This window comes from Saccostrea cucullata, unplaced genomic scaffold (assembly GCF_032062105.1).
Source record: "Saccostrea cucullata isolate Sc308-1 unplaced genomic scaffold, CSIRO_AGI_Scuc_v1 ctg142, whole genome shotgun sequence".
Lineage (NCBI taxonomy): Eukaryota > Metazoa > Mollusca > Bivalvia > Ostreida > Ostreidae > Saccostrea > Saccostrea cuccullata.
This window is the reverse complement of record NW_026939327.1, coordinates 76380-96849: the sequence shown is the minus strand read 5'-3', so window position 1 is coordinate 96849 and position 20470 is coordinate 76380. Positions and strand designations below refer to the sequence as shown.

General features: G+C 32.9%; 1 protein-coding gene across 1 annotated transcript; it reads right to left on the bottom strand.

The window, feature by feature from the left end:
* Positions 1–1910: 1910 nt before the first annotated feature.
* Positions 1911–19457, bottom strand: LOC134252842 (uncharacterized). Its single transcript, XM_062735387.1, has 6 exons — positions 19448–19457; positions 17697–17741; positions 16024–16494; positions 15474–15704; positions 6985–7485; positions 1911–2335 (listed from the first exon to the last, which is right to left on the bottom strand). The coding sequence occupies exons 1-6, from the start codon at positions 19455–19457 to the stop codon at positions 1911–1913; spliced, it is 1683 nt and encodes a 560-aa protein (XP_062591371.1).
* Positions 19458–20470: the final 1013 nt, after the last annotated feature.

Genomic DNA, 20470 nt, shown 5'->3' with positions numbered 1-20470 from the left:
GATTTGATCCCCATCCCCCCCACCCCAAGGGCAAAATGAAAATTCCGAAAGCTTACTGCACATCTACATGACCCCACCAACCATCTCTCAAAAGATGATTAGGCTGGTGAGAAAAATGTATGAGGAGTTATGGAACGACAGGACTTTTTGCATAAGAAAACGTCATTTTTCGACCCCCATTTGACCCCCCGTGGCAAAATCAAAATTCAGAAACCTTACTGCACATCTACATGACACCACCAACCATCTCTCAAAAGATGATTAGGCTGCTGAGTAAAATGTAGAAGGAGTTCAGGGAAGAAGGGGCTTTTTGTATAAAAAACATCATTTTTTGACCCCCATTTGATCCCCTGGGGCAAAATCAAAATTCCGAAACCTTACTGCACATCTACATGACACCACCAACCATCTCTCAAAAGATGATTAGGCTGCTGAGTAAAATGTAGAAGGAGTTTAGGGAAGAAGGGGCTTTTTGTATAAAAAACGTCATTTTTCGACCCCCATTTGATCCCCTGGGGCAAAATCAAAATTCCGAAACCTTACTGCACATCTACATGACACCACCAACCATCTCTCAAAAGATGATTAGGCTGCTGAGTAAAATGTAGAAGGAGTTCAGGGAAGAAGGGGCTTTTTGTATAAAAAACGTCATTTTTCGACCCCCATTTGATCCCCTGGGGCAAAATCAAAATTCCGAAACCTTACTGCACATCTACATGACACCACCAACCATCTCTCAAAAGATGATTAGGCTGCTGAGTAAAATATAGAACGAGTTCAGGGAAGAAGGGGCTTTTTGTATAAAAAACGTCATTTTTTGACCCCCATTTGATCCCCTGGGGCAAAATCAAAATTCCGAAACCTTACTGCACATCTACATGACACCCCCAACCATCTCCCAAAGGATGATTAAGCTACTGTGAAAAATGTAGGAGGAGTTCAGGGAAGAAGGGGCTTTTTGTATAAAAAACATCATTTTTCGACCCCCATTTGATCCCCTGGGGCAAAATCAAAATTCCGAAACCTTACTGCACATCTACATGACACCCCCAACCATCTCCCAAAGGATGATTAAGCTAAGCTACTGTGAAAAATGTAGGAGGAGTTCAGGGAAGAAAAGTGTGACAGACGGACGGACGGACGGACGGACGGACGGACATGAGTAACAACAATATACCCGAACTTTCTTTCGAAAGTGCGGGTATAATCAAAGTTCCAAAGTTTTCACCATAGTAAATCAAAGTTCCAAAGTTTTAACTTTGGTACTATAGTTAACTATAGTAAACTATAGTTAACTATAGTTTACTATAGTATTTTTTTGTTAGGGATGCTTTGTAAAATATTTTAAAACATTCTGTAAAGATTTCAAAAGTTAAATAACTGAACTGCCATTCATTATTCTTAGTATTAGTTTTTAAGATGTTGTTTAAACAAACGTTTTGCTGTCCATGTTGATCATATTTGATTTTATTTTAACATATTTCGTTAATATCTTTGGAGGAAATTTGGATTTATTTAGATTAAAGAACTCATTGTATAGAAATCAAGAATTTCTCATTTAGTAAATTACACACCATGTAAGAGATTCTCCATGTTTTGCTACATGTAGTACCGAGTTTTATTGTATCTGATAAGACGTCACTCTATTTTCTTTCTAAAGGAACTTGGACACAGATTTGAAGATAATATTTTCTCTATAATATTGCGACTTATGTATTTTAATAGCATTTTACACTTAAATCAAATGAAAATCTTATTTAATTTTAAAGTTGTTAAAACTTAAGTTTTTTTTTGTGTGTGTGTGTTTTGGCGCGTTTGATCGACACGTCCTTGCATTTTCAGTCGTAATATTATAGAGAAAATATTAACTTTAAAATAGTGTCCAAGTACCTTTAATACGTTGACATATATCAACTAAAAATACACATATATGTGAAGAGCAAAGAGTAACCTTTTAACTTGCTGTCTTCGATAACAAACAGATCTTCATGGACCTCAAGACCTACGGTTGATTCAGTTGGCTTATCTTCATTTGTGCCCTCTGCTTTATGACGCTGTTTCAGAAGAAATGCGTTTTCTGACCCTGTACTATCCTTATCAGTTTTATTTCTTCTTTGAAACTTTCTACGAAGAGTTCTTTTCTCTGCTCTTGCTCTATTTTTATGTTTTCTCGTCCTTTCGTGAAGCTTTCTAAGAAGAGTTGTTTTTCCTGCGCCCGCACATCCAACTATCATTCCCCTAGCGCGAAACATTTTCACATTTTCTTCCTTGATGTTTTTCAAAAACCTTCTTCTAGCATGGATATCCCATCTTAGTACTTCTTCTGGTATATTTACTTAATTAAAAAAGATAAACATAGTTGAATAATTCTGTGCTGAATGTTTGTTTAATGTCTTTATACATGGAATTATTAGATAAATGAAGAAATAAATGGATTTAGATGTAATAATACAAATACAATTTATCTGAACTTCATTTACATTGTATACATATACATGAGAATGCATACTTTCTTTATATAAATCCGTATACTGAAACAAAACCATTTTCGCGTTTTCGCGTTTCCAATTCTATACCATATGAAAACACAGAAGCACAATAACCTTTACGGTAACATAAGTACAACAATTATAATAAGGATCTATCCACGGATAAATAAACCTTAGTTGCCCAAAAGAAAAAGAAATAAATTAATTACGATCAACAGACGAATAAGTTTGCAACTTATCTGTCTTCCCATTCATCAATATAACTATGAAACTATGATCATTAAATTTTTATTATTTAATAGATTTTTACTATAAAAATGATTAGAACCGTGCCTTAACACCAGAACCTTGTCCCTGGGGAAATAAATTTCACAAATTTTGAAAAGGCACTCTTGCTGATCATACCTCCGTACAAAGTTAGCTAGTTTCTTTAAACCAAAGAGCAGATATAGAGTTTTCAAATAATTCATTTTTACCACTTATCTAGTATATCATCAATAGAACCCCAACCTAACCACATATCACTCAAATTCAATATTCTTGAAAAGACACTCTTGCTCATCCAACTTAGTATTTGGTCAGTTTATCTAATATCCACGAATAGAGAAGATTTAAAAATAAAAGCATTTTAAAAACATATGACCAAGGACACTAGTGTAAAAATGTAAATGTTTTAATCCGGTACAATGAACAAAGGGTCTCCGGGTAGATAAAATATAACAGGTGTCAAAAACTTCAGAGTCAAAGACGAGACTAAACATTTATCTTTAGACAATACAAATAATTGATATAATCGAGTGATAAATAAAAACAATCTATTGTAAATATTATGTTATTGAATGTAATTTGAATTTTTGTGTTAATAGTTCACTTTCAGTTGGCTTTCGTCAAGACAGCCATGCTGTGCTCTCGTCCGCTTATTAGCGGAGACTGTCCCCTTTCGTAATAAATCTGTTAAAGCTGCATATTTGGAATTCCATCTTATACAACAAAATAAAAAATGCACAATTTAGACGGTTATAAAAGATGCAGAATACCGGGTACGACTCCCTTTCACAGCCAAGCGAGCTCTACCTATCGATTCCCCTAACTGTCTACGAGAATTCCAAAATTTCAGGAAAAAAAACATCTTTGCTTTCGTACAGGCCGCTATATGTAAATCGCAGTCTCGGACCACAATGAAGACCTGAAGACTATTTCTTTCAGGGTCATCACCAAGTTTGTGTCCGATGTCGAATCCTCCATGGACCATGTTGCCGTGCTCAAATGGAGCAGTGTTACATGTACAGATGTAAACGTCATGATCAGCATGCAAGAATGTGAATGAGTGTCCTCTCTTCCCCTGTGAGGATGACCATGATAGCAGATACTACTGAACCAATCTGAGAGCATCGTTTCGGTAGGCAAAAGTCAAGAGACAAAGTTCGTTTAGGAAAAAAAACAAAGCTCAGCTACACATATTGTCATTTACTTTGAGAAATATAGCGTTCCAGGACAGCCAAAACATCCATCTTGGACTTAAAACGGAAATTCAACAGTTAAACCTCAAAGTGAAAGAGATGGAAATATGTCGACACAGTAAACGGGATTATAAACCAAAAAGAAAATTTTGTCCAACTTTCAACGAGACAAACACTTTCATATACGAGGGCTGTTCTAGAAGTAATGCCACAGTGTCGATATCTTTCATATTTGGCGTCATATAATCAAATACAATATACCAAGATACATTAATACAAATTTAATTAACACTGAAATATTCATTTCATTATGTTTACTTGAATTTATTGATAGACATTTAAAACATAGAGCATAGGGAGTGTCGCTGCGTCGCAGATGAATGTTTCGTTTTGGAGTGAATTTTTACGTACAGACGTACATATTACAAAAATTCTAAAAAGTACTTCATCTCCAATTGTTTTTTTTTTAATTGTGTCATTTTAAATTTTTAGCATTTAATTGTAAATGAATTGACATTATTGGTATTTGTGATAACAAACATTGTTGTTTTACTCTGTTGAATTGAACAAAAAGATTGTCGAAATGAGGAAAAAAAGCTCGACAAGTTGAAATAAATGCATTTTTGCTTCGAATTATTGGAATATAATCTATTCCATAACAAAACACGATGTCGTTTTTTTTAATGGGACTAGCGGGGTATTGTCACAAATGAAAATGTACCATCGGATATTTTGACAATTACTTTGGATTTTTTCAATTCAAATTTCTCACATCTGTGTTCAATTCAAAGTTCTCACACATGTGTTTAATTAATTTATTTACAATTTGCTTCAATCTGTCAGTTTTATCTATTTTGAAATATTTAATTATCTTAATAAGCCATAAGTGATTTTACCAGATGGAATGTGCTCTATGTAACCTTATTACTGTTTGAAATTAAAATCGTAATCAGTAACTCTACCTGTAAATCAAATTAAATCATGTCATGTACTTTACTCAAACTTGTAACTTTTCAACTATGTCTATAAATACAATTTTTTTAACACTTAAGGAGTTGGAATCGGGACGCGCTTGTCCTTGATATTGTCCGACCCGACTAGAAATAAAGGTCTGTATCTTCATTTCTACCCTAGTTGCTTTGCTACAATCACACGCATCTAACGCGTGGGATAGATATACTAGTAATAAATAGAAGAATATATACTGCAACCTATGAAGGTGGCTTTGTCAAATCCCTTTTCAACCGAATTATCACATTTTTAAAAAAAAATTTAACAGACACCTGACAGATTTTAATAATTTTCACAAAAAACATTAACCAAATGATAAATAAAGAACCATTATACACACCCCTGCTAATGTGTTCGGAATCTTTTATTTTTCGGTGTTCAGCAAATAATAAAACCTGATGAGTTCAGGGTAGCTCTGGCAGTGGCTCTTGCGAGAATTAGCGAGACTTCAGCGAGATATGGTATATTATTCACGGAAATGTGAATAGGAATTGACTAGCACGTGGAGGCATGGTAAATAGAAAAGCTATCTTGCGTTTCAGTTTTCACCACCCTAGAATCAGCTGATGATATATATGTAGCATGCATGTACATGATCAATCGATCTCTTTTACATTCATTCAAACTTACATTTCCTCTATAATACAATTCTCTACAGTCATATATTAAAATTTCTTTTTGGACAAATATTTTTTGCATGGGAACCGGGACTATGTTTTTGGCGTCATATTAGCAAATGAGGCACCAGCATTATTTTAACTGACCAATCAGCTGAATGAGTATTGAATTCTGGGTTAGTACGAATACTACAGGAATTGAATTTTACACTTGAAAAAGGGAAAATCTTGTGTTAAATGAAAAGCATTTTTAAAAAATATCATTTTCATGTTTATAATCACAAACAATTCATTTGATAAATAAACGGCGGAGGTCTAGGTTTCTGAAAGTCATACTGCAAGAGTATGGCGTGTCTGTACTCTGTATTAATTCCTTTGTTGTACTATCGGTAATTACAATTGCAAAGTGAATTCCCTTGCCGAACACGTGATAACGAACGTAAACAAAGTTTTGTCCATTTAAATACATAAGAGATGCAACTAGTTGTTCTTACCCTTCAGGCCTTGAAGCGTTGGTTTTCTAAGGTAGACTTTAACTACACTTTATTAAACATTTTTATTTCCATTTAACAACAAATTAAAAACGCCCTTAAAATCTTTCATTGTTTCTTATCTTTTTGTATTTTGTTCGTAAGAACATTTTCTTCTTATCTTGCAGTCCATTAACATGATCATACATTGACCTGAACTTCGTGCTCGAAGTAAAATGTAAACATGTATTTTGCATAAACGTTGCTATTCATTCAACGATTGGAAAGTTGCTCGTGGTAAGATCCTCTGTGCGCAATTATACCAATAGCCATATAAGGCAAACAAAGGTTTGTCAGTGTAGATGATAATGTACATTTTTTTACCAGCGAATCGGTCACTATAGTGAACTCTAATTTTCGCCGAAAAGTATGATGTATTATTATTTTAACATCCCCTCCTTTAGCCAGGCTTTGTCAGTTGAAAATCATGAAAGTCTTTCAGAAAGGTCAGGAAACATTTATTACAGGACATGTTTTCAAAAGAAACAGGCTATAGCAATATCATGTTAACTGCCAATTTTATTTATAAAATCGGTTCTATCCTATAACCTTTGAATAGATCAACATAAACAACGTGTCCTGAATCTAAATCACAATAACGTTAGTAGGGGTAATACAGTGATTTGGAGTTTTCCTGAAATGTTAAGATGAGAGCAGTGTTTGTGTAAACATGAAAGTTGAGAGTGTCGTTTACCATTATAATGATTTATTTTAGGAGTTAAATATATTGCTTAATATAATACAGCTAGAGCAATACAACTGCATGAATTTTACCTGTGCTATAATTCCCTAACTACATGTATGAGTGCTTTTTTCCTATTGGTTAAATTTTAATTGGCAAATGGAAAAAAATATATTGTCTTTTAAAAATACTTACAACGTTTACTGATCCTTTCATGAATCCTCCCGTCAGACACAGTACAGTGTGTGATGATGTCAAGCTTTAGTTTGTCTATGAAGAGGTCGTACATCTTGACCGGACTGTACGGTATATACAGACATCTCTCTCCCTCACTCCTCTTATACCTCCAGGACCGGCAGTATTCTGAGATCACGTCACGTGACGCCGTGGTCAGGAAAAACTCAAGATCACTGTCCTTCACCAGACACTCCGTAACAAAGGCGTACATGACGTCATGTCTGATGTCGTCAGACACAAACGTTACCTCATCATTCTGGGTTTCAGTGACCTCGTGCTGAAGCTGTTTTAAATCAATATCATTAGATGGAGAGAGTTTTTCGAAATACCGTTCACGCATCTTTGTCAACATTGACTTGACTTGACTTGAATCTCCATTTACAACAGAAGTGTATTTGTCACACAACAGTAAACTGTAGAGAAAACTTTTGTCGTCTTCAGAATAATTATGATATTTGCCTGAAATAAAATAAAAATAAAGAAAAATAAATTTCATGGAGTTTTCAAAGCTATCATTACTTTACAAATCCAAATGTACGACGTTTTTAATATTTTTTTAAAGCATAAAATATTTTTTTAATGTACTATGAAATTAATAAACACAACATTACCAAGACTGACGATACAAATTATACAGTTCATAAAAAAATTATATAATAAACTGCACACTTTATTACAATTGTAATGTTTTTATGTAATATGTACATAGTCATTTTATACAAATTTGGAGCATCTATAATTGTACAGTTGCGTTGAATTACGTCAGTTTGGAAATGTATACATGCATGATTGCAGACAACATCCAGATTTCTGACGTACAACTTGCATTCATATCAATTTAAATCATTTTTTTTTAATCGAAGAATTAAAAAAAAAACATCCACTTTTTTTTTCTTATTATTTTACAATACTTATTAATTATGCATACAATTAGTTAATGGACATAAGAGTGTTTTTTTTTCAAAACTATTGTAGCGGACACATTTGCAAAATGCACGCAAAAAATGCGTCATGAAAAAAAATTCTCTTTAATTCAATAAAATGAAAAAGAACGCTTGCAAAAATTGTCAATGGTATCTTAAGAGTTTACGTAATTTGCCCACCTCATAGATGACTATCCAGTAGCAGTTTGAGTCTGATATTAAGCTTAAAAGAGTTAAGAACGTGAATTTACGCAACCAAAAGGGTGTTTTGCATGAAAACCAATGGTGGCCTTTTTCAAGTTTTTGAAGATTTTCCTCTTTTTTAACAGTCTAAATTATGATCTTTTTTTAAAAAAAATTGTCCTATTCATGCCCCTTAGAAATAAAAGTCTATATGTTCATTGAATGCAACTTAGCATGTATTTATACCATATGACTTAAAAATCATGCGCCTTCTGTCCTACTACAGAATTTCAAAGAAAATGAGGAGAGGGACTGAAATAAATCAATTGTATTCTGGATTTTAATATCTTAATATTCATATAAATCATCAATCCTTAGTTTAGGTAAAAACAAGACAAACAGAGAAACAGACAAACAGACAGGACATAAACAAGATACGCCTCGGATATATCGATCCGGACGCATAAAAAATTACGAAACTTCTACATACGTGTATCTCTTATTTCTCTCATCCTACATCAAGGGACATAAAAAATTATTTATTTATTTTCTTTTTATTTATTGTTTCTTCAGATTAAATGATATTTTCATCTTTAATTCGTTTATAAAACTAGGATTGACTTAAGATGAACCCATTTCCTCCAAAGAGTTCAACAACGCTTGAATGTACACAAACTGAACCTCGATATTTCTAATTTAACTAAATGAGTTTTTCATGACTTTGATTAAAGTTATAGCCAAAGTTAAAGTTTTTTCCAAGTACAAAAATATCCAAGGTCAAGGTCAAAAGTTCAAGGTTGTTGGTATCAAATAAAAGGTCTTTCCACATACAATATACATCTCAAGTATTAATGTTCTGGTGTATACTGTTCAAAGATATGGCCAAAGTAAATCCTTAAAATTTTTGTGTAAAAGTGGTTGAAACTCCAAGGTCAAAATGTCAACTTTGTGGTACCCCCAAAAAGGTCTTGTCACAAGGAATACACATGTGAAATATGAATGTCATAGCTCTTCTAGACCAAAAATTATGGGCAAGGTTAAAGTTTTTGCGGACAAACAGACAGAGAGACAGACAGACAGACAGACAGACGGACACGACAAAAACCATATGCCCCCGAAACTTCGTTTACGGGGGCATAAAAATTGCTCCCATGTCCAGAATTGAACACTGGTGCCCTGCTTGGGTGTCCGCGACCTTATCGATTACGTTACGACTTCTTGCTGAGGAATGTTTATTTAAAATCAATTAATTTATAGAAATTGATGGAACAACCAGTTCACCCGTTGCATCGAGGAGCTGTAATGTTATATATCTGGTATATATTTTACATAATCTATGTTAGTTGCGCGGATTTGGGGGACAGACTAATTAATTACACATCTCCTATCGGGATTATGACAATTATCAGAGACGGGCACCTGTTCCTGTGTCAAAGATTTGAGATCGTTGTAAATTCTCTATCTAGAAACTTAGTAGAATGATTTTTAAATTAATATCATAAATTTAGAAAGCTAAAATCTACTATATTTATTATTTTCTTCAAGAGGCATATATAAACGATTTATTCATTCTTGTAAAATGAATTTCAAATAATGTCTTTCAAAAACTAAATATCCTGCAGTTTTGACAATTAAGAAAAGAAATATGATCAGTTATACTTGGGGTCTTCTAGAAGTGGTTTGAATAATGTAAAAACTGTCTCGTCAATCAAAACTAAATATTTCCATGAAAAAAAATACTCGTATAAGCACTAAAGAATGATATGCAGCATTTATTTAAATTTTGATTCGGTTATCGAATCATCATATTTTTATCACTCGAAGAATTTTTGTTTTCTAAATGTAACTAGAAAATCAAAAATGATTTTGAATAAGTCTCATATATTCTATAAAATTATAATAATTACTTTGACATATTTTAAGGTAACCGATTTTCACGATAAGTAAAAAACAATTAAGATTAAATAATAAATCTTTATTCAAATTATTGCTTCATTATTAAGGAAAAATATCTGATTATAAAGTAATTCGCTAGTGAAAAAAATCGCTTAATTTAGACTTAAATATCATGGAAAGGTGGCGGAAAGGTCACTTAAAGACGACAAAAAGGTCACTGAAAGTCGACGAAAAGGTCACTGAAAGACAACAGAAAGGTCACTGAAAGACGACAGAAAGGTCACTGAAAGTCAACAGAAAGGTCACTGAAAGTTGACGGAAATATGTGCACTGAAATGTGGCTGAAAGGTAAGGTATCTGAAATGTGACTGAAAGGCAACTGAAAGGTCACTGAAATGTATGTGCCATTCAGTGGCTGAATGGCTACTGAAAAGTTACTGAAAGCCGCCTTTCACTTTTAACTGAAAGGTCTTGTTTCTTCCTGTGTTAACCTTACGTGGAATCATCTTGGAGTAGTGTAGATTCTGAATTGTTTAAATAATAATCAGCTAGGATTGTCAAGGTCAAGAAAGGTTTTACAAAGCAGGAAATCTGGTAAATGGCAGAGTGGCGAAAGAGCGATGTGGTTCATGGACCTTTTGTAATAAAAATTTTCTTAATATTTTGATATACTTTATCATTTTTTGTTTTGCATGGGAACTCTTTGTAGAAGGGTAGATGAAATTGTGAAAAGGGTTAGAAGAAAAATAACGACGACAGACCTTTGGCTTAGGTAAACTAGTTAAATGTAGTTACTCATGGACCAATTGTAACATTGAACTTGCAGTGAGTGATTGAGATATTTTTTTTTATATATTTAATTATCCCAGCAGGCACACAACATTGAAAAAAACTTAGAATCAACGATGTTTTTCTAGGTTGATTCAATATTGATTCTATGTTAGATTTTGAAAATTTGTATCAACCTCGAAGACTTAACATTGAATCAACATTGATAATCAACGTTGATTTTATGTTGAAAAACAATTGATTCAACATTTATTCAATTATTTATTTTGGAAAGGTGTCATGTTGTTATAATCCAACATGATGTAAATAGGTATAATAGTAAGAGAGTATTATTTTCATATGCGCCTCATGGATAATATTAAATTTTGTGGTAATAAATCGTTACTCTTTCTATTCTCTGTGTTTAATTTCTTCATTTCATGATCTTCAAATAAAAATCATTTCTAAAAAAAGAAGCATATAGCTTTATACCTCAAACTATTTTCCTTTTGGCTCTAATGTTATTGTTATTTATGAAAATTAATATTACGAATTTTAAACTTTCTAAAGTGAAATTTAAACCATAGGGTCGGGACTCCTTAAATGAAAACATACGGTATATCAATAGTATGTGAAAAAAGAAAATGTATAATGTACACAGTAAGTGTTTAACAAAATACATTTTATAAATTAGTCATGTTACAGAACCCGAGCTTTTGAAAACGTTTTGTATTTCACATGTGGTAATGAAATAGTCCAGAACAAGAAACCATTCCAAGATAAGATGCAAATCTTATAAGGTACAATTTTTGATGCAACAGATATACATTTCGACAAATTATGTCTCTTCAATGATACTCCAACTTCCCAAAATATTTTCTTTAAAGATTATTTTTTAATCAAATCTTGGTGTTGATACCGGAGGGTTTTGTTATATTTATCATTAAATGTGTAAAATTTCTATATTTACCATCTTTGTTAGTTATAATAGTTAGTAATGATATGAGGTAGTGTGACTTTGTCAAGTCCGACCTCGTTATGGTCCGACAGTGTTATAGTCCGACACTAACATAGTCCAAATTATCTATCAGCACAGGAATCGTCAAAGTTTAAACGATAAAGTTTTTATCGTCAAAAAAAAAATTCCGGAAAAAAGTTTTCCTACCCTTAACTAAAAAAATCCCAGGATGGCAACGTGTTTTGGGGGGACCCACCTAAACAAATAGATCTGGGCTTGGCCAGAAAAATCTCTCGACTAATTCAGTTTCCGGAGCGTTTTTGTTATTCATTTAATGTGAAAATTTCAATCTGCTTGACGACTACGGGCCGTTCCTAGCCCCTTTTCCACTTTGACAACTCATCCCGGACTCCATGCCACTAAACCGGAAGAGAATCTCGCAGTGTATATTTGACGTTTAAGAAAACTTGTTCAAATGAAATAAAATAAATAATTGTTCAACGTAATTTTATTCAGTTATTTTAAATATATTTAAGACAACTTTAAAAAGTTATTTGTTTTTTTTCTTACTTGTACGACGATGTGTACCAAGGACAGATAATTCAGTTTTTACAAGCGCCAAAGTTAAATCACTGAAAAGCCATGTCGACAAAGAGCCAAACAGTTAGACTAAGCGCCCTTATAAAGCATTATTTTGTTTGAAACATATATCTTTTTATTGATCACGTATGGTAACATAAAATTGTACATGAAGTTTTACATGCATTTTTATTTAGTTCTTTTCTTCAATTACATTATTTATTCACCTCGGAGTTCACTTCCAGTTAAGTGGCATGGAGTCCAGGATGAGCTGTCAAACTGGAAAACAGGCCATGAACAGGCCGTAGTCGTCTAGTAGATTTGATTTCTTAACTTGAATAAATAGGACAAACACTCCGAATACTAAACTAGTTGCGAGATTTTTCTGGTCAAGCCCTGATTTATTTGTTTAGGTGGGTCCCCCCAAAACACGTTGCCATCTTGAGGTCTTTTTAGTTAATGGTAGGAAATTTTTTTCCGGATTTTTTTCCTTTTTTTGACGATTTAAACTTCAGGCTCCTGTGCTATCAGCGAAAAATAAGATTGGCCCGTTCAGCGAAGGCGTTCGACGTTGAATCAATGTTGGCAATTCAACTCAATTTGAATTCAGTGTTCAACATTTAAACAACGTTGTGTGCCTGCTTGGATAATCCTTTGTTGAAATGAGTGACTTTTATTTGAAACTACCTCAAAGTATTTTCAATTTGATACTTAATGTTCCCGTGTTCTGAATGAATAGAAAGTTTATTTTTCCTAGTCTACATATTCCCATTCAAACCTGTCTCTGTCCTTTGTTGTAGTTTGGGAGGAAGGGAACATAAGTCGTTCAGACTTGAGTCTACACTTTATCATGAAAGTTTTACGAAAGATCTCGATTTTCTGGCACCGTTTTTTAATGTCCTTCTCAAATATGAACAGCCCGTAGTCGTCTAGTAGATTTGATTTCTTAACTTGAATAAATAGGACAAACACTCCGAATACTAAACTAGTTGCGAGATTTTTCTGGTCAAGCCCTGATTTATTTGTTTAGGTGGGTCCCCCCAAAACACGTTGCCATCTTGAGGTTTTTTTAGTTAATGGTAGGAAATTTTTTTCCGGATTTTTTTTTCTTTTTTTTGACGATTTAAACTTCAGGCTCCTGTGCTATCAGCGAAAAATAAGATTGGCCCGTTCAGCGAAGGCGTTCGACGTTGAATCAATGTTGGCAATTCAACTCAATTTGAATTCAGTGTTCAACATTTAAACAACGTTGTGTGCCTGCTGGGATAACCCTTTGTTAAAATGAGTGACTTTCATTTGAAACTACCTCAAAGTATTTTCAATTTGATACTTAATGTTCCCGTGTTCTGAATGAATAGAAAGTTTATTTTTCCTAGTCTAAATATTCCCATTCAAACCTGTCTCTGTCCTTTGTTGTAGTTTGGGAGGAAGGGAACATAAGTCGTTCAGACTTGAGTCTACACTTTATCATGAAAGTTTTACGAAAGATCTCGATTTTCTGGCACCGTTTTCTAATGTCCTTCTCATAAATGTTTCACTTATATGGAGACGCCAAAACTTGCCGGTGGACAGCTACAAATTTCTTTCGAATACTCGGCACTCAAGGCCATTGATCAGGGAGGGATCGATCTCTTTCGTGCCAGCACCTTTTGCGACACCGGACCTCGCTTAATAAAGTCTTATCCAAAAGACCGATCTCAACGTATCATATTGGATTCCAACCCACTAAGTAGGGATCAACTCCATACGCTTTAATTCTAGAGCATAGGCTCTTACCAATACGCCACGCGGGCGCCCAGCACAGTGCACCTATTGAATAGATGGTGTAATCCACTGAAAATTTTTAAGGTAAACTTAAATACAAAATATATGATATCCTCGCCTAGCAATCTTACATTTCGACATTGGATATCATAATGATTCATTTTCTGCTTTTTTTTCATTATTTACAGATTGATCCTATAAGTGTATAAATTAGTATTTAGGTGTGAAAGTTTGTAAAATTGAGCATTTGATACAGATGAGCTAAAACAAGATAAAACAAGAAAACATTGATGTAATCATCAATTGTCGCCCGTGAAATATATAACGTAAACAATGGAAGTGAGTCTTGATCACCAAACCCCTTTGATATCTGTAAAAAGGCATGCGTCTAATTGATGGAAACGATAGTCGCCATGTTTTAAAAAAAAATATAGTCGGATAAAAATCAAACAAAAACGATACCATTTTGAAATTAATCAATTCCTCAATTACATGTTGGCTGCATAAAATATAAATTGAAGTTAGACACATGCATCTCCTACCTGTATATTAAAAATGTATAAATTTTCAATTTAAGAACACGAACTGTACAGAGCACGTTTGTATGCAGTAGAATTCAATGTTCTAAAAAAAAAAGACCTGTCGTTCTTTCGATAGTAAATAATAAGCATCTTTATATATTAAATATGAAATACATATATACTTTTACAGATTCACTTTATGAAAATAAATATATTATGTATCTCGTATTTTACAAATAGAAAGAACATTCTGATTAACAATCTTTTCAATGTTTAGAAAACTTTTAATTCTAAAATTACTACTCCCACCCCAATCCCAATATACCAACCCTTAAACTTTATGTATAGAGCAGTCCGGTCCTCCGGGCTGCAATAATGTCATCAATTTTAATGACTTTTTCAAACTGCACATATTGTATAATAATATACAATGAAAAATACCAACATGAAGGTAGACATTATTTGATCTTTTATATTAGAAATGATATCATTATTCAAGCATGCAATGAGTCAATGAATCTTAGTAATTCAAATTAACTTTAAATGAAATTGTCAGTTTCATAAAACATTATGCACTTTACGTTATTAATAGTTTTATGTATTTATCACTTTAACATAATGTATATATATCTAAAAGGCGAATTAATTTATATTCATAAATAAATGCTAGGAATTATTTTACACTTGTTGCAGTTTTATACATCTAACTAATGCATGCAACTTTTAAAGATTTTAAAAAGAGGGTTTAAGTACCGGATACGTATTTTATAGTAGAGCGTGTTACCAGTCGGTTGTTGATTTTGTAGTCCCCTGTTAATGTTTATGAAGATTTTATCGTTATATTTTCCTTCTTACTTGGTTTCCTGTAAGCTTTGTTGTCGATGATGTAAATGTCCAAGTGTGGATGTAGACCTATACAGGATCTCACGATGTCAGGTCTCCCGTATCTCCAGAGCCACGTTACGTGATCTACACTGTCCTGTGATCTCCCTCTGTAATGTACAGTTTCCCCTTCTCTTCTTAGATCCATTAGAAATTCTTTCCGCTTATCTCCACACCCCTTTAGTATTTGAAATATGACATTCACTGCCGAAAGAAAGGAATATAATGTATCATAACAAGTACAAAATTATACCTGCGAGTGAAAATTATCAGAAACATGATCGAATGTGAACCCGCTTTATATATTAAGATAACATGTATGTAATGAACAAATCTATACCTAGGTATACGCCTCTCAAATCAATATTTACAAAAGCCTCCCCCCTTTCAAAAGAAAACATTGATATCTTTATATCTGTATATCTTATATCTATCACTCTTTTGTATTGATAACTTCAGTCAGTTAAAAAATCATTTTCTATTTTGAAAAAGATTATCACAGTACAATTTACAAAAGACTTACATATCTGGTGTATCTCATCATATATATCCGTGTACTCCATGGTGACGTGAGTCAATATGTTCATCTGTAGACGGAGTATCAGAAAGTCATCCCACCCAGGACTACTGACACACTTCTCTCTGGGTTTTCTGTTATATCTCCGTGATCTCAGATATACACTGGCTGTGTCATAACTACAGCAAGAGAATGGTATACCACTGTTTATTGATGCTATCCTATACATTGTCTCATCCTTTGTGTCCTTTGTTATCTTGTCCTTATCTTCCCAGAGATAATCACGTGACTTCAGTCTGTCCAGAGTCTGCTGTGCTTCCTCACGTGTTACAGGATTAGTTTTATCGTACACATTCAATCGTATCTCATTAAGCAAGTCCAGCCACTCTGTGTCAGTGAAGTCAGGAGGACCGGAGTCAGAACACAGAAAACAGAATAACACGGACACCTCGTCATCAGACAGTGTGGGGAACTCATCTAAAACATTTGGTGAGATAATATTTATCATCGTTCTTTATTAATGATAAAAAAATAATCGTAAAATTTGATTTATATGTCGTTTTTCAAATTCTTCTGTAATTTGTTTGTGTATATAATGGTATTGTTTCTACAATATGAATCGTATATGATTATCAATATAATTATAAGCAATCAGTGTGATCAACTTCTTCAGTCATCATGCAGAGAGCGACAAGTATATCGAAAGAATGCGGTATTAGACGACGATCTCCTCAGTATATCTTGAACAGATGCATGCCTTTTCTAACTTTTTAAAAAGGGACCCGTGTATCCAAGAAAAAGCCAAGGTCATTTTATTTAACACTAATGTGGAGGTGATAAGGAACAACCCCTAACCCCCACCCACCCCAGTCATGGGTATATATATGCATGAATATGTATATTGTAAGTTGTTCTACGTTCCAAAGCTAAAGAGTGGTAATAAAGCTTAGATTTTAGAGTTTTTATGTAATTAATAAACTATACCGTAAATGTCATAACCAGAAGACATTAACACTTAACGTTATTTTTTTTTCAATGCTTAACGCATGAAAAAGAAAAAGTTTGATCTATATAAGATGGAAAATTATGTACTCATCCTTGTTAGTCCCCTACCAGTGAAATTGGGGGGACTATAGATTTCCTCTGCGTCCGTCCGTCCGTTCGTTCCCTCTGTCTGTCTGCCTGTCCGTCTGTCTGTCCAACTTGGTTTTCCGCGTTGTTTTTCTAAACGTTTGCACATATTGAGCTGAATTTTGATATATGAGTGTATCTTAATTGGTTACTTATCAAGTTTTAATTTTCCTTTGCTTCATTGATTTTTGACAGAATTGTGGCATTCTGAATATTTTTCATAATCGTTTACTTAAGATCGGGTGTGAACTGTGCTAAGTTCCGATGGTCGACATAAATATGAAGCGAGGAAAATACGTTGGAGAAATGAGTAAAATTTTCCTCTTAATGTGGATTAGTTTATTACTTTTAAGGTATTTACAACTTTAAAATCTTGCAGTTTCACCTCGGACATGACATTTGTATGATATAAAATGACATCTTAAAGAAAAAGGGGAATGCGGTAGGGGACATGTATATTGCTTATGCAATACTCACAGAATGCTTGTTTCAAGTGACCATTACAAAGAATTTTAAAATGTATGTTTTCATCGTACACCAATACTTACCTGATATCTTTGTCCTCCACACATTGTAAACACCTAACCATATTTCTGGAGAGAAAAAATGAAAATGTGGAACATTCTATATATTTTTCAATGTTTAAATCATTTATTGAAACATTTACTTATTAAGATACGACGGCCTTATTTCCTCAAAGCAATCTTCCTTTTTATAAATGTTCAACCATTGAATTAATATTCTTCCTTAACAGACCACCACGCCGGTGTTGTAAAATAGCATTTCCCTAAATCCATATTCCCATGGAAACCTGCCCTAACAGAGCCAAAACATTTCGGGGGAAAATACTATATGGTTAGGAAGGCCCGAAAAAATCTAAATTTAAGTAGATTTCGTCAATATCTCCCTTCCTGGTAAGTAAACAGCGGATCCTTTGTAAAGATATGTTCTACTTAAAAGAGGCCGTCCACCGAAAAAAAAACTAGGCAATGGGTGGCACAATGCATGTCATGGCTTTTAATTATGTTTTGCATGTATAGACTTATTAAAGCAAGTTTTTATCCATGGCAACATAAAATTGTTTTGAGCTACTCTTGTCCTACTTTTGAAAAATGCATTTTAATTTCAAAAAGGTTAACATGGGGTAAAAAAAAATAATCAGTTTTTTTTTTCACATGTATTTTACATTATTATACTTTAATTAATATATGCTGTGGGTTTTTTTTTTAATAAAAAGGGGGATAAAGAGGAGAAAAAGAAAGAGATTAGAGATAGAGAGGAGAAGGAGAGAGAGAGAATTAATAAAAAATTTTCCATCTGTTCCACTGGGTACAGTATCTAAGAAGATGGGTGAACAAGGCGGGCAAAATGCCGTAGGATATTAAGAAATCATATTCAATCTGTGCATTGAGTATTTCAATTAACTTTTCATTATTGAAATTTGTGAAATTATTAGAGATATACCTTTTCTGAGAAAAAAAAATCTCGTACAAATATTTTCTTTTATAAAAATATAAGATGGTATTTGTGGGATTCGAACACGAGAAATAAAATTCCGAGGAATCACACTGCTTTTAGATTGAGACTAACGCGGTTACCTCTATGCTATATGGCTCATGATGATTTGGGCTATTTAAATCATGTTTGTGATATGACCCTTGACTTAAGGGACTTAAAGTATTTCTGTGAAAGATGCGATTGTTATTAGCCCGAGATATCGTATTGCGATATACTGCGATTTTTATAACATTACTGTATTGCGATATGTATTGCAATATTTTTAATTTTAATTTAAATGGCATTTTCTTACTTTATTTACTTTATTTTACATGCAAAATGGACAGATATATGATAAGTAACCAACATAGAAAAAATCTATCTTGTTGATTTCATTAAAGTTATGCTCTGAAATGTTCCTACAAAACAACTTCTGCCTTACTGTTTGGCTTAATAACAAACTTTCATAAGTTCATTTTCATATTTAATGACCTAATTCCTTAATTTAGGCATATAGTAAGACGTTTGTTGTACTATTGCAGAACATACATTCAAAGGTTATTTACTACATCATGATGTGTAAACATAATATTTTAGCCAAAGTAAAATAGTATTTTGAGTATCAGTATAATTCTCAATGTAACCTAAAATAAAAGATCTCTTCGTACATATTTAATGATGATGACTAGACCAGTCTAATTTGCAGGAAAAAGAACAAATTTCTCTAGAAATATTTGTGTACATTCACATTTCCATAAAGGGCGTTCTAGATATTGGGTTTGAGTGACAAAAATTGCAGTACTTAGAGTCATTTTTGTTAATTTTCAATAAAAATAAATTCAATGCTAAAATTCTGTTTTTTATTCTATATTGAAAGAATAAGAGTTTACAGTCTTTTGTTAATCGGAAGCGTATTTAGTGGAATTTTTTTCCATCCCTTATTGTCATTTGGATTTGTGACATTTCATCACCTTGTAAATATCTCTCATACCTAATAGAGTATCTAGCTTTTTAATTGATAGTTACATGTATGTCAAGGCCAGAAGTTTTTATCCAAGACTTATTAGCTTGAATTATAATACTACATTTTTTTAAAATAACCTTAATCATGGGATAAGTATTACGAAAATATTCAAAAATCGATAAAGAATCATCTTCGTTAATCATATCATTCACGTCTAATGTTGCTGTCAAACATGTGTTTATTATAAAAAAGATTCCTCCCTAGTAGGAAACATTGGGTTATAAGACAAGGTGATGAGTCACCAGCAATCTCAGACGCTATCTCATAAATTTGTAATGTTATCCAGGATTTGAAAACGTCTCTTCAAAATTTATTTCTCAACGTTTTCAGAAAAGTTGTGACGTTATCAATTCCACAGTTTGAATAATTGTCTAAGTTAAACTTTTGGATATGATGTTTCATACCCCAATTTGTAAAAACGAGCTGTTTTATCCAAAATAATTTCATAGAAGATATAAATAACAAGGTTTTATATTTCAATTCTCCGGCCATGCATCTTCATAATTTTTAACAATAGCTATTTTTTAACCCCATGAATTGAATTATTCCATAGAAATGAGAAGAATATTTTTTCTAATTATTTGCAGTATGATTCAGTGGGATTTGATAATGACATTAAAATGTGATTTAATAAAGGTAAAAGTAATTTTCTCTATTGGAGTTAGGTACCCTTTCTCCCATTTTGTAGTGTATATATTGGTTAAATTAATCATCCATGATGTTTATCCTTTACACACTAAAGAAACTGATACATAATAAGACAATTGTTGGCGCAGTATAATTTTAATTTTTAGATTTTGT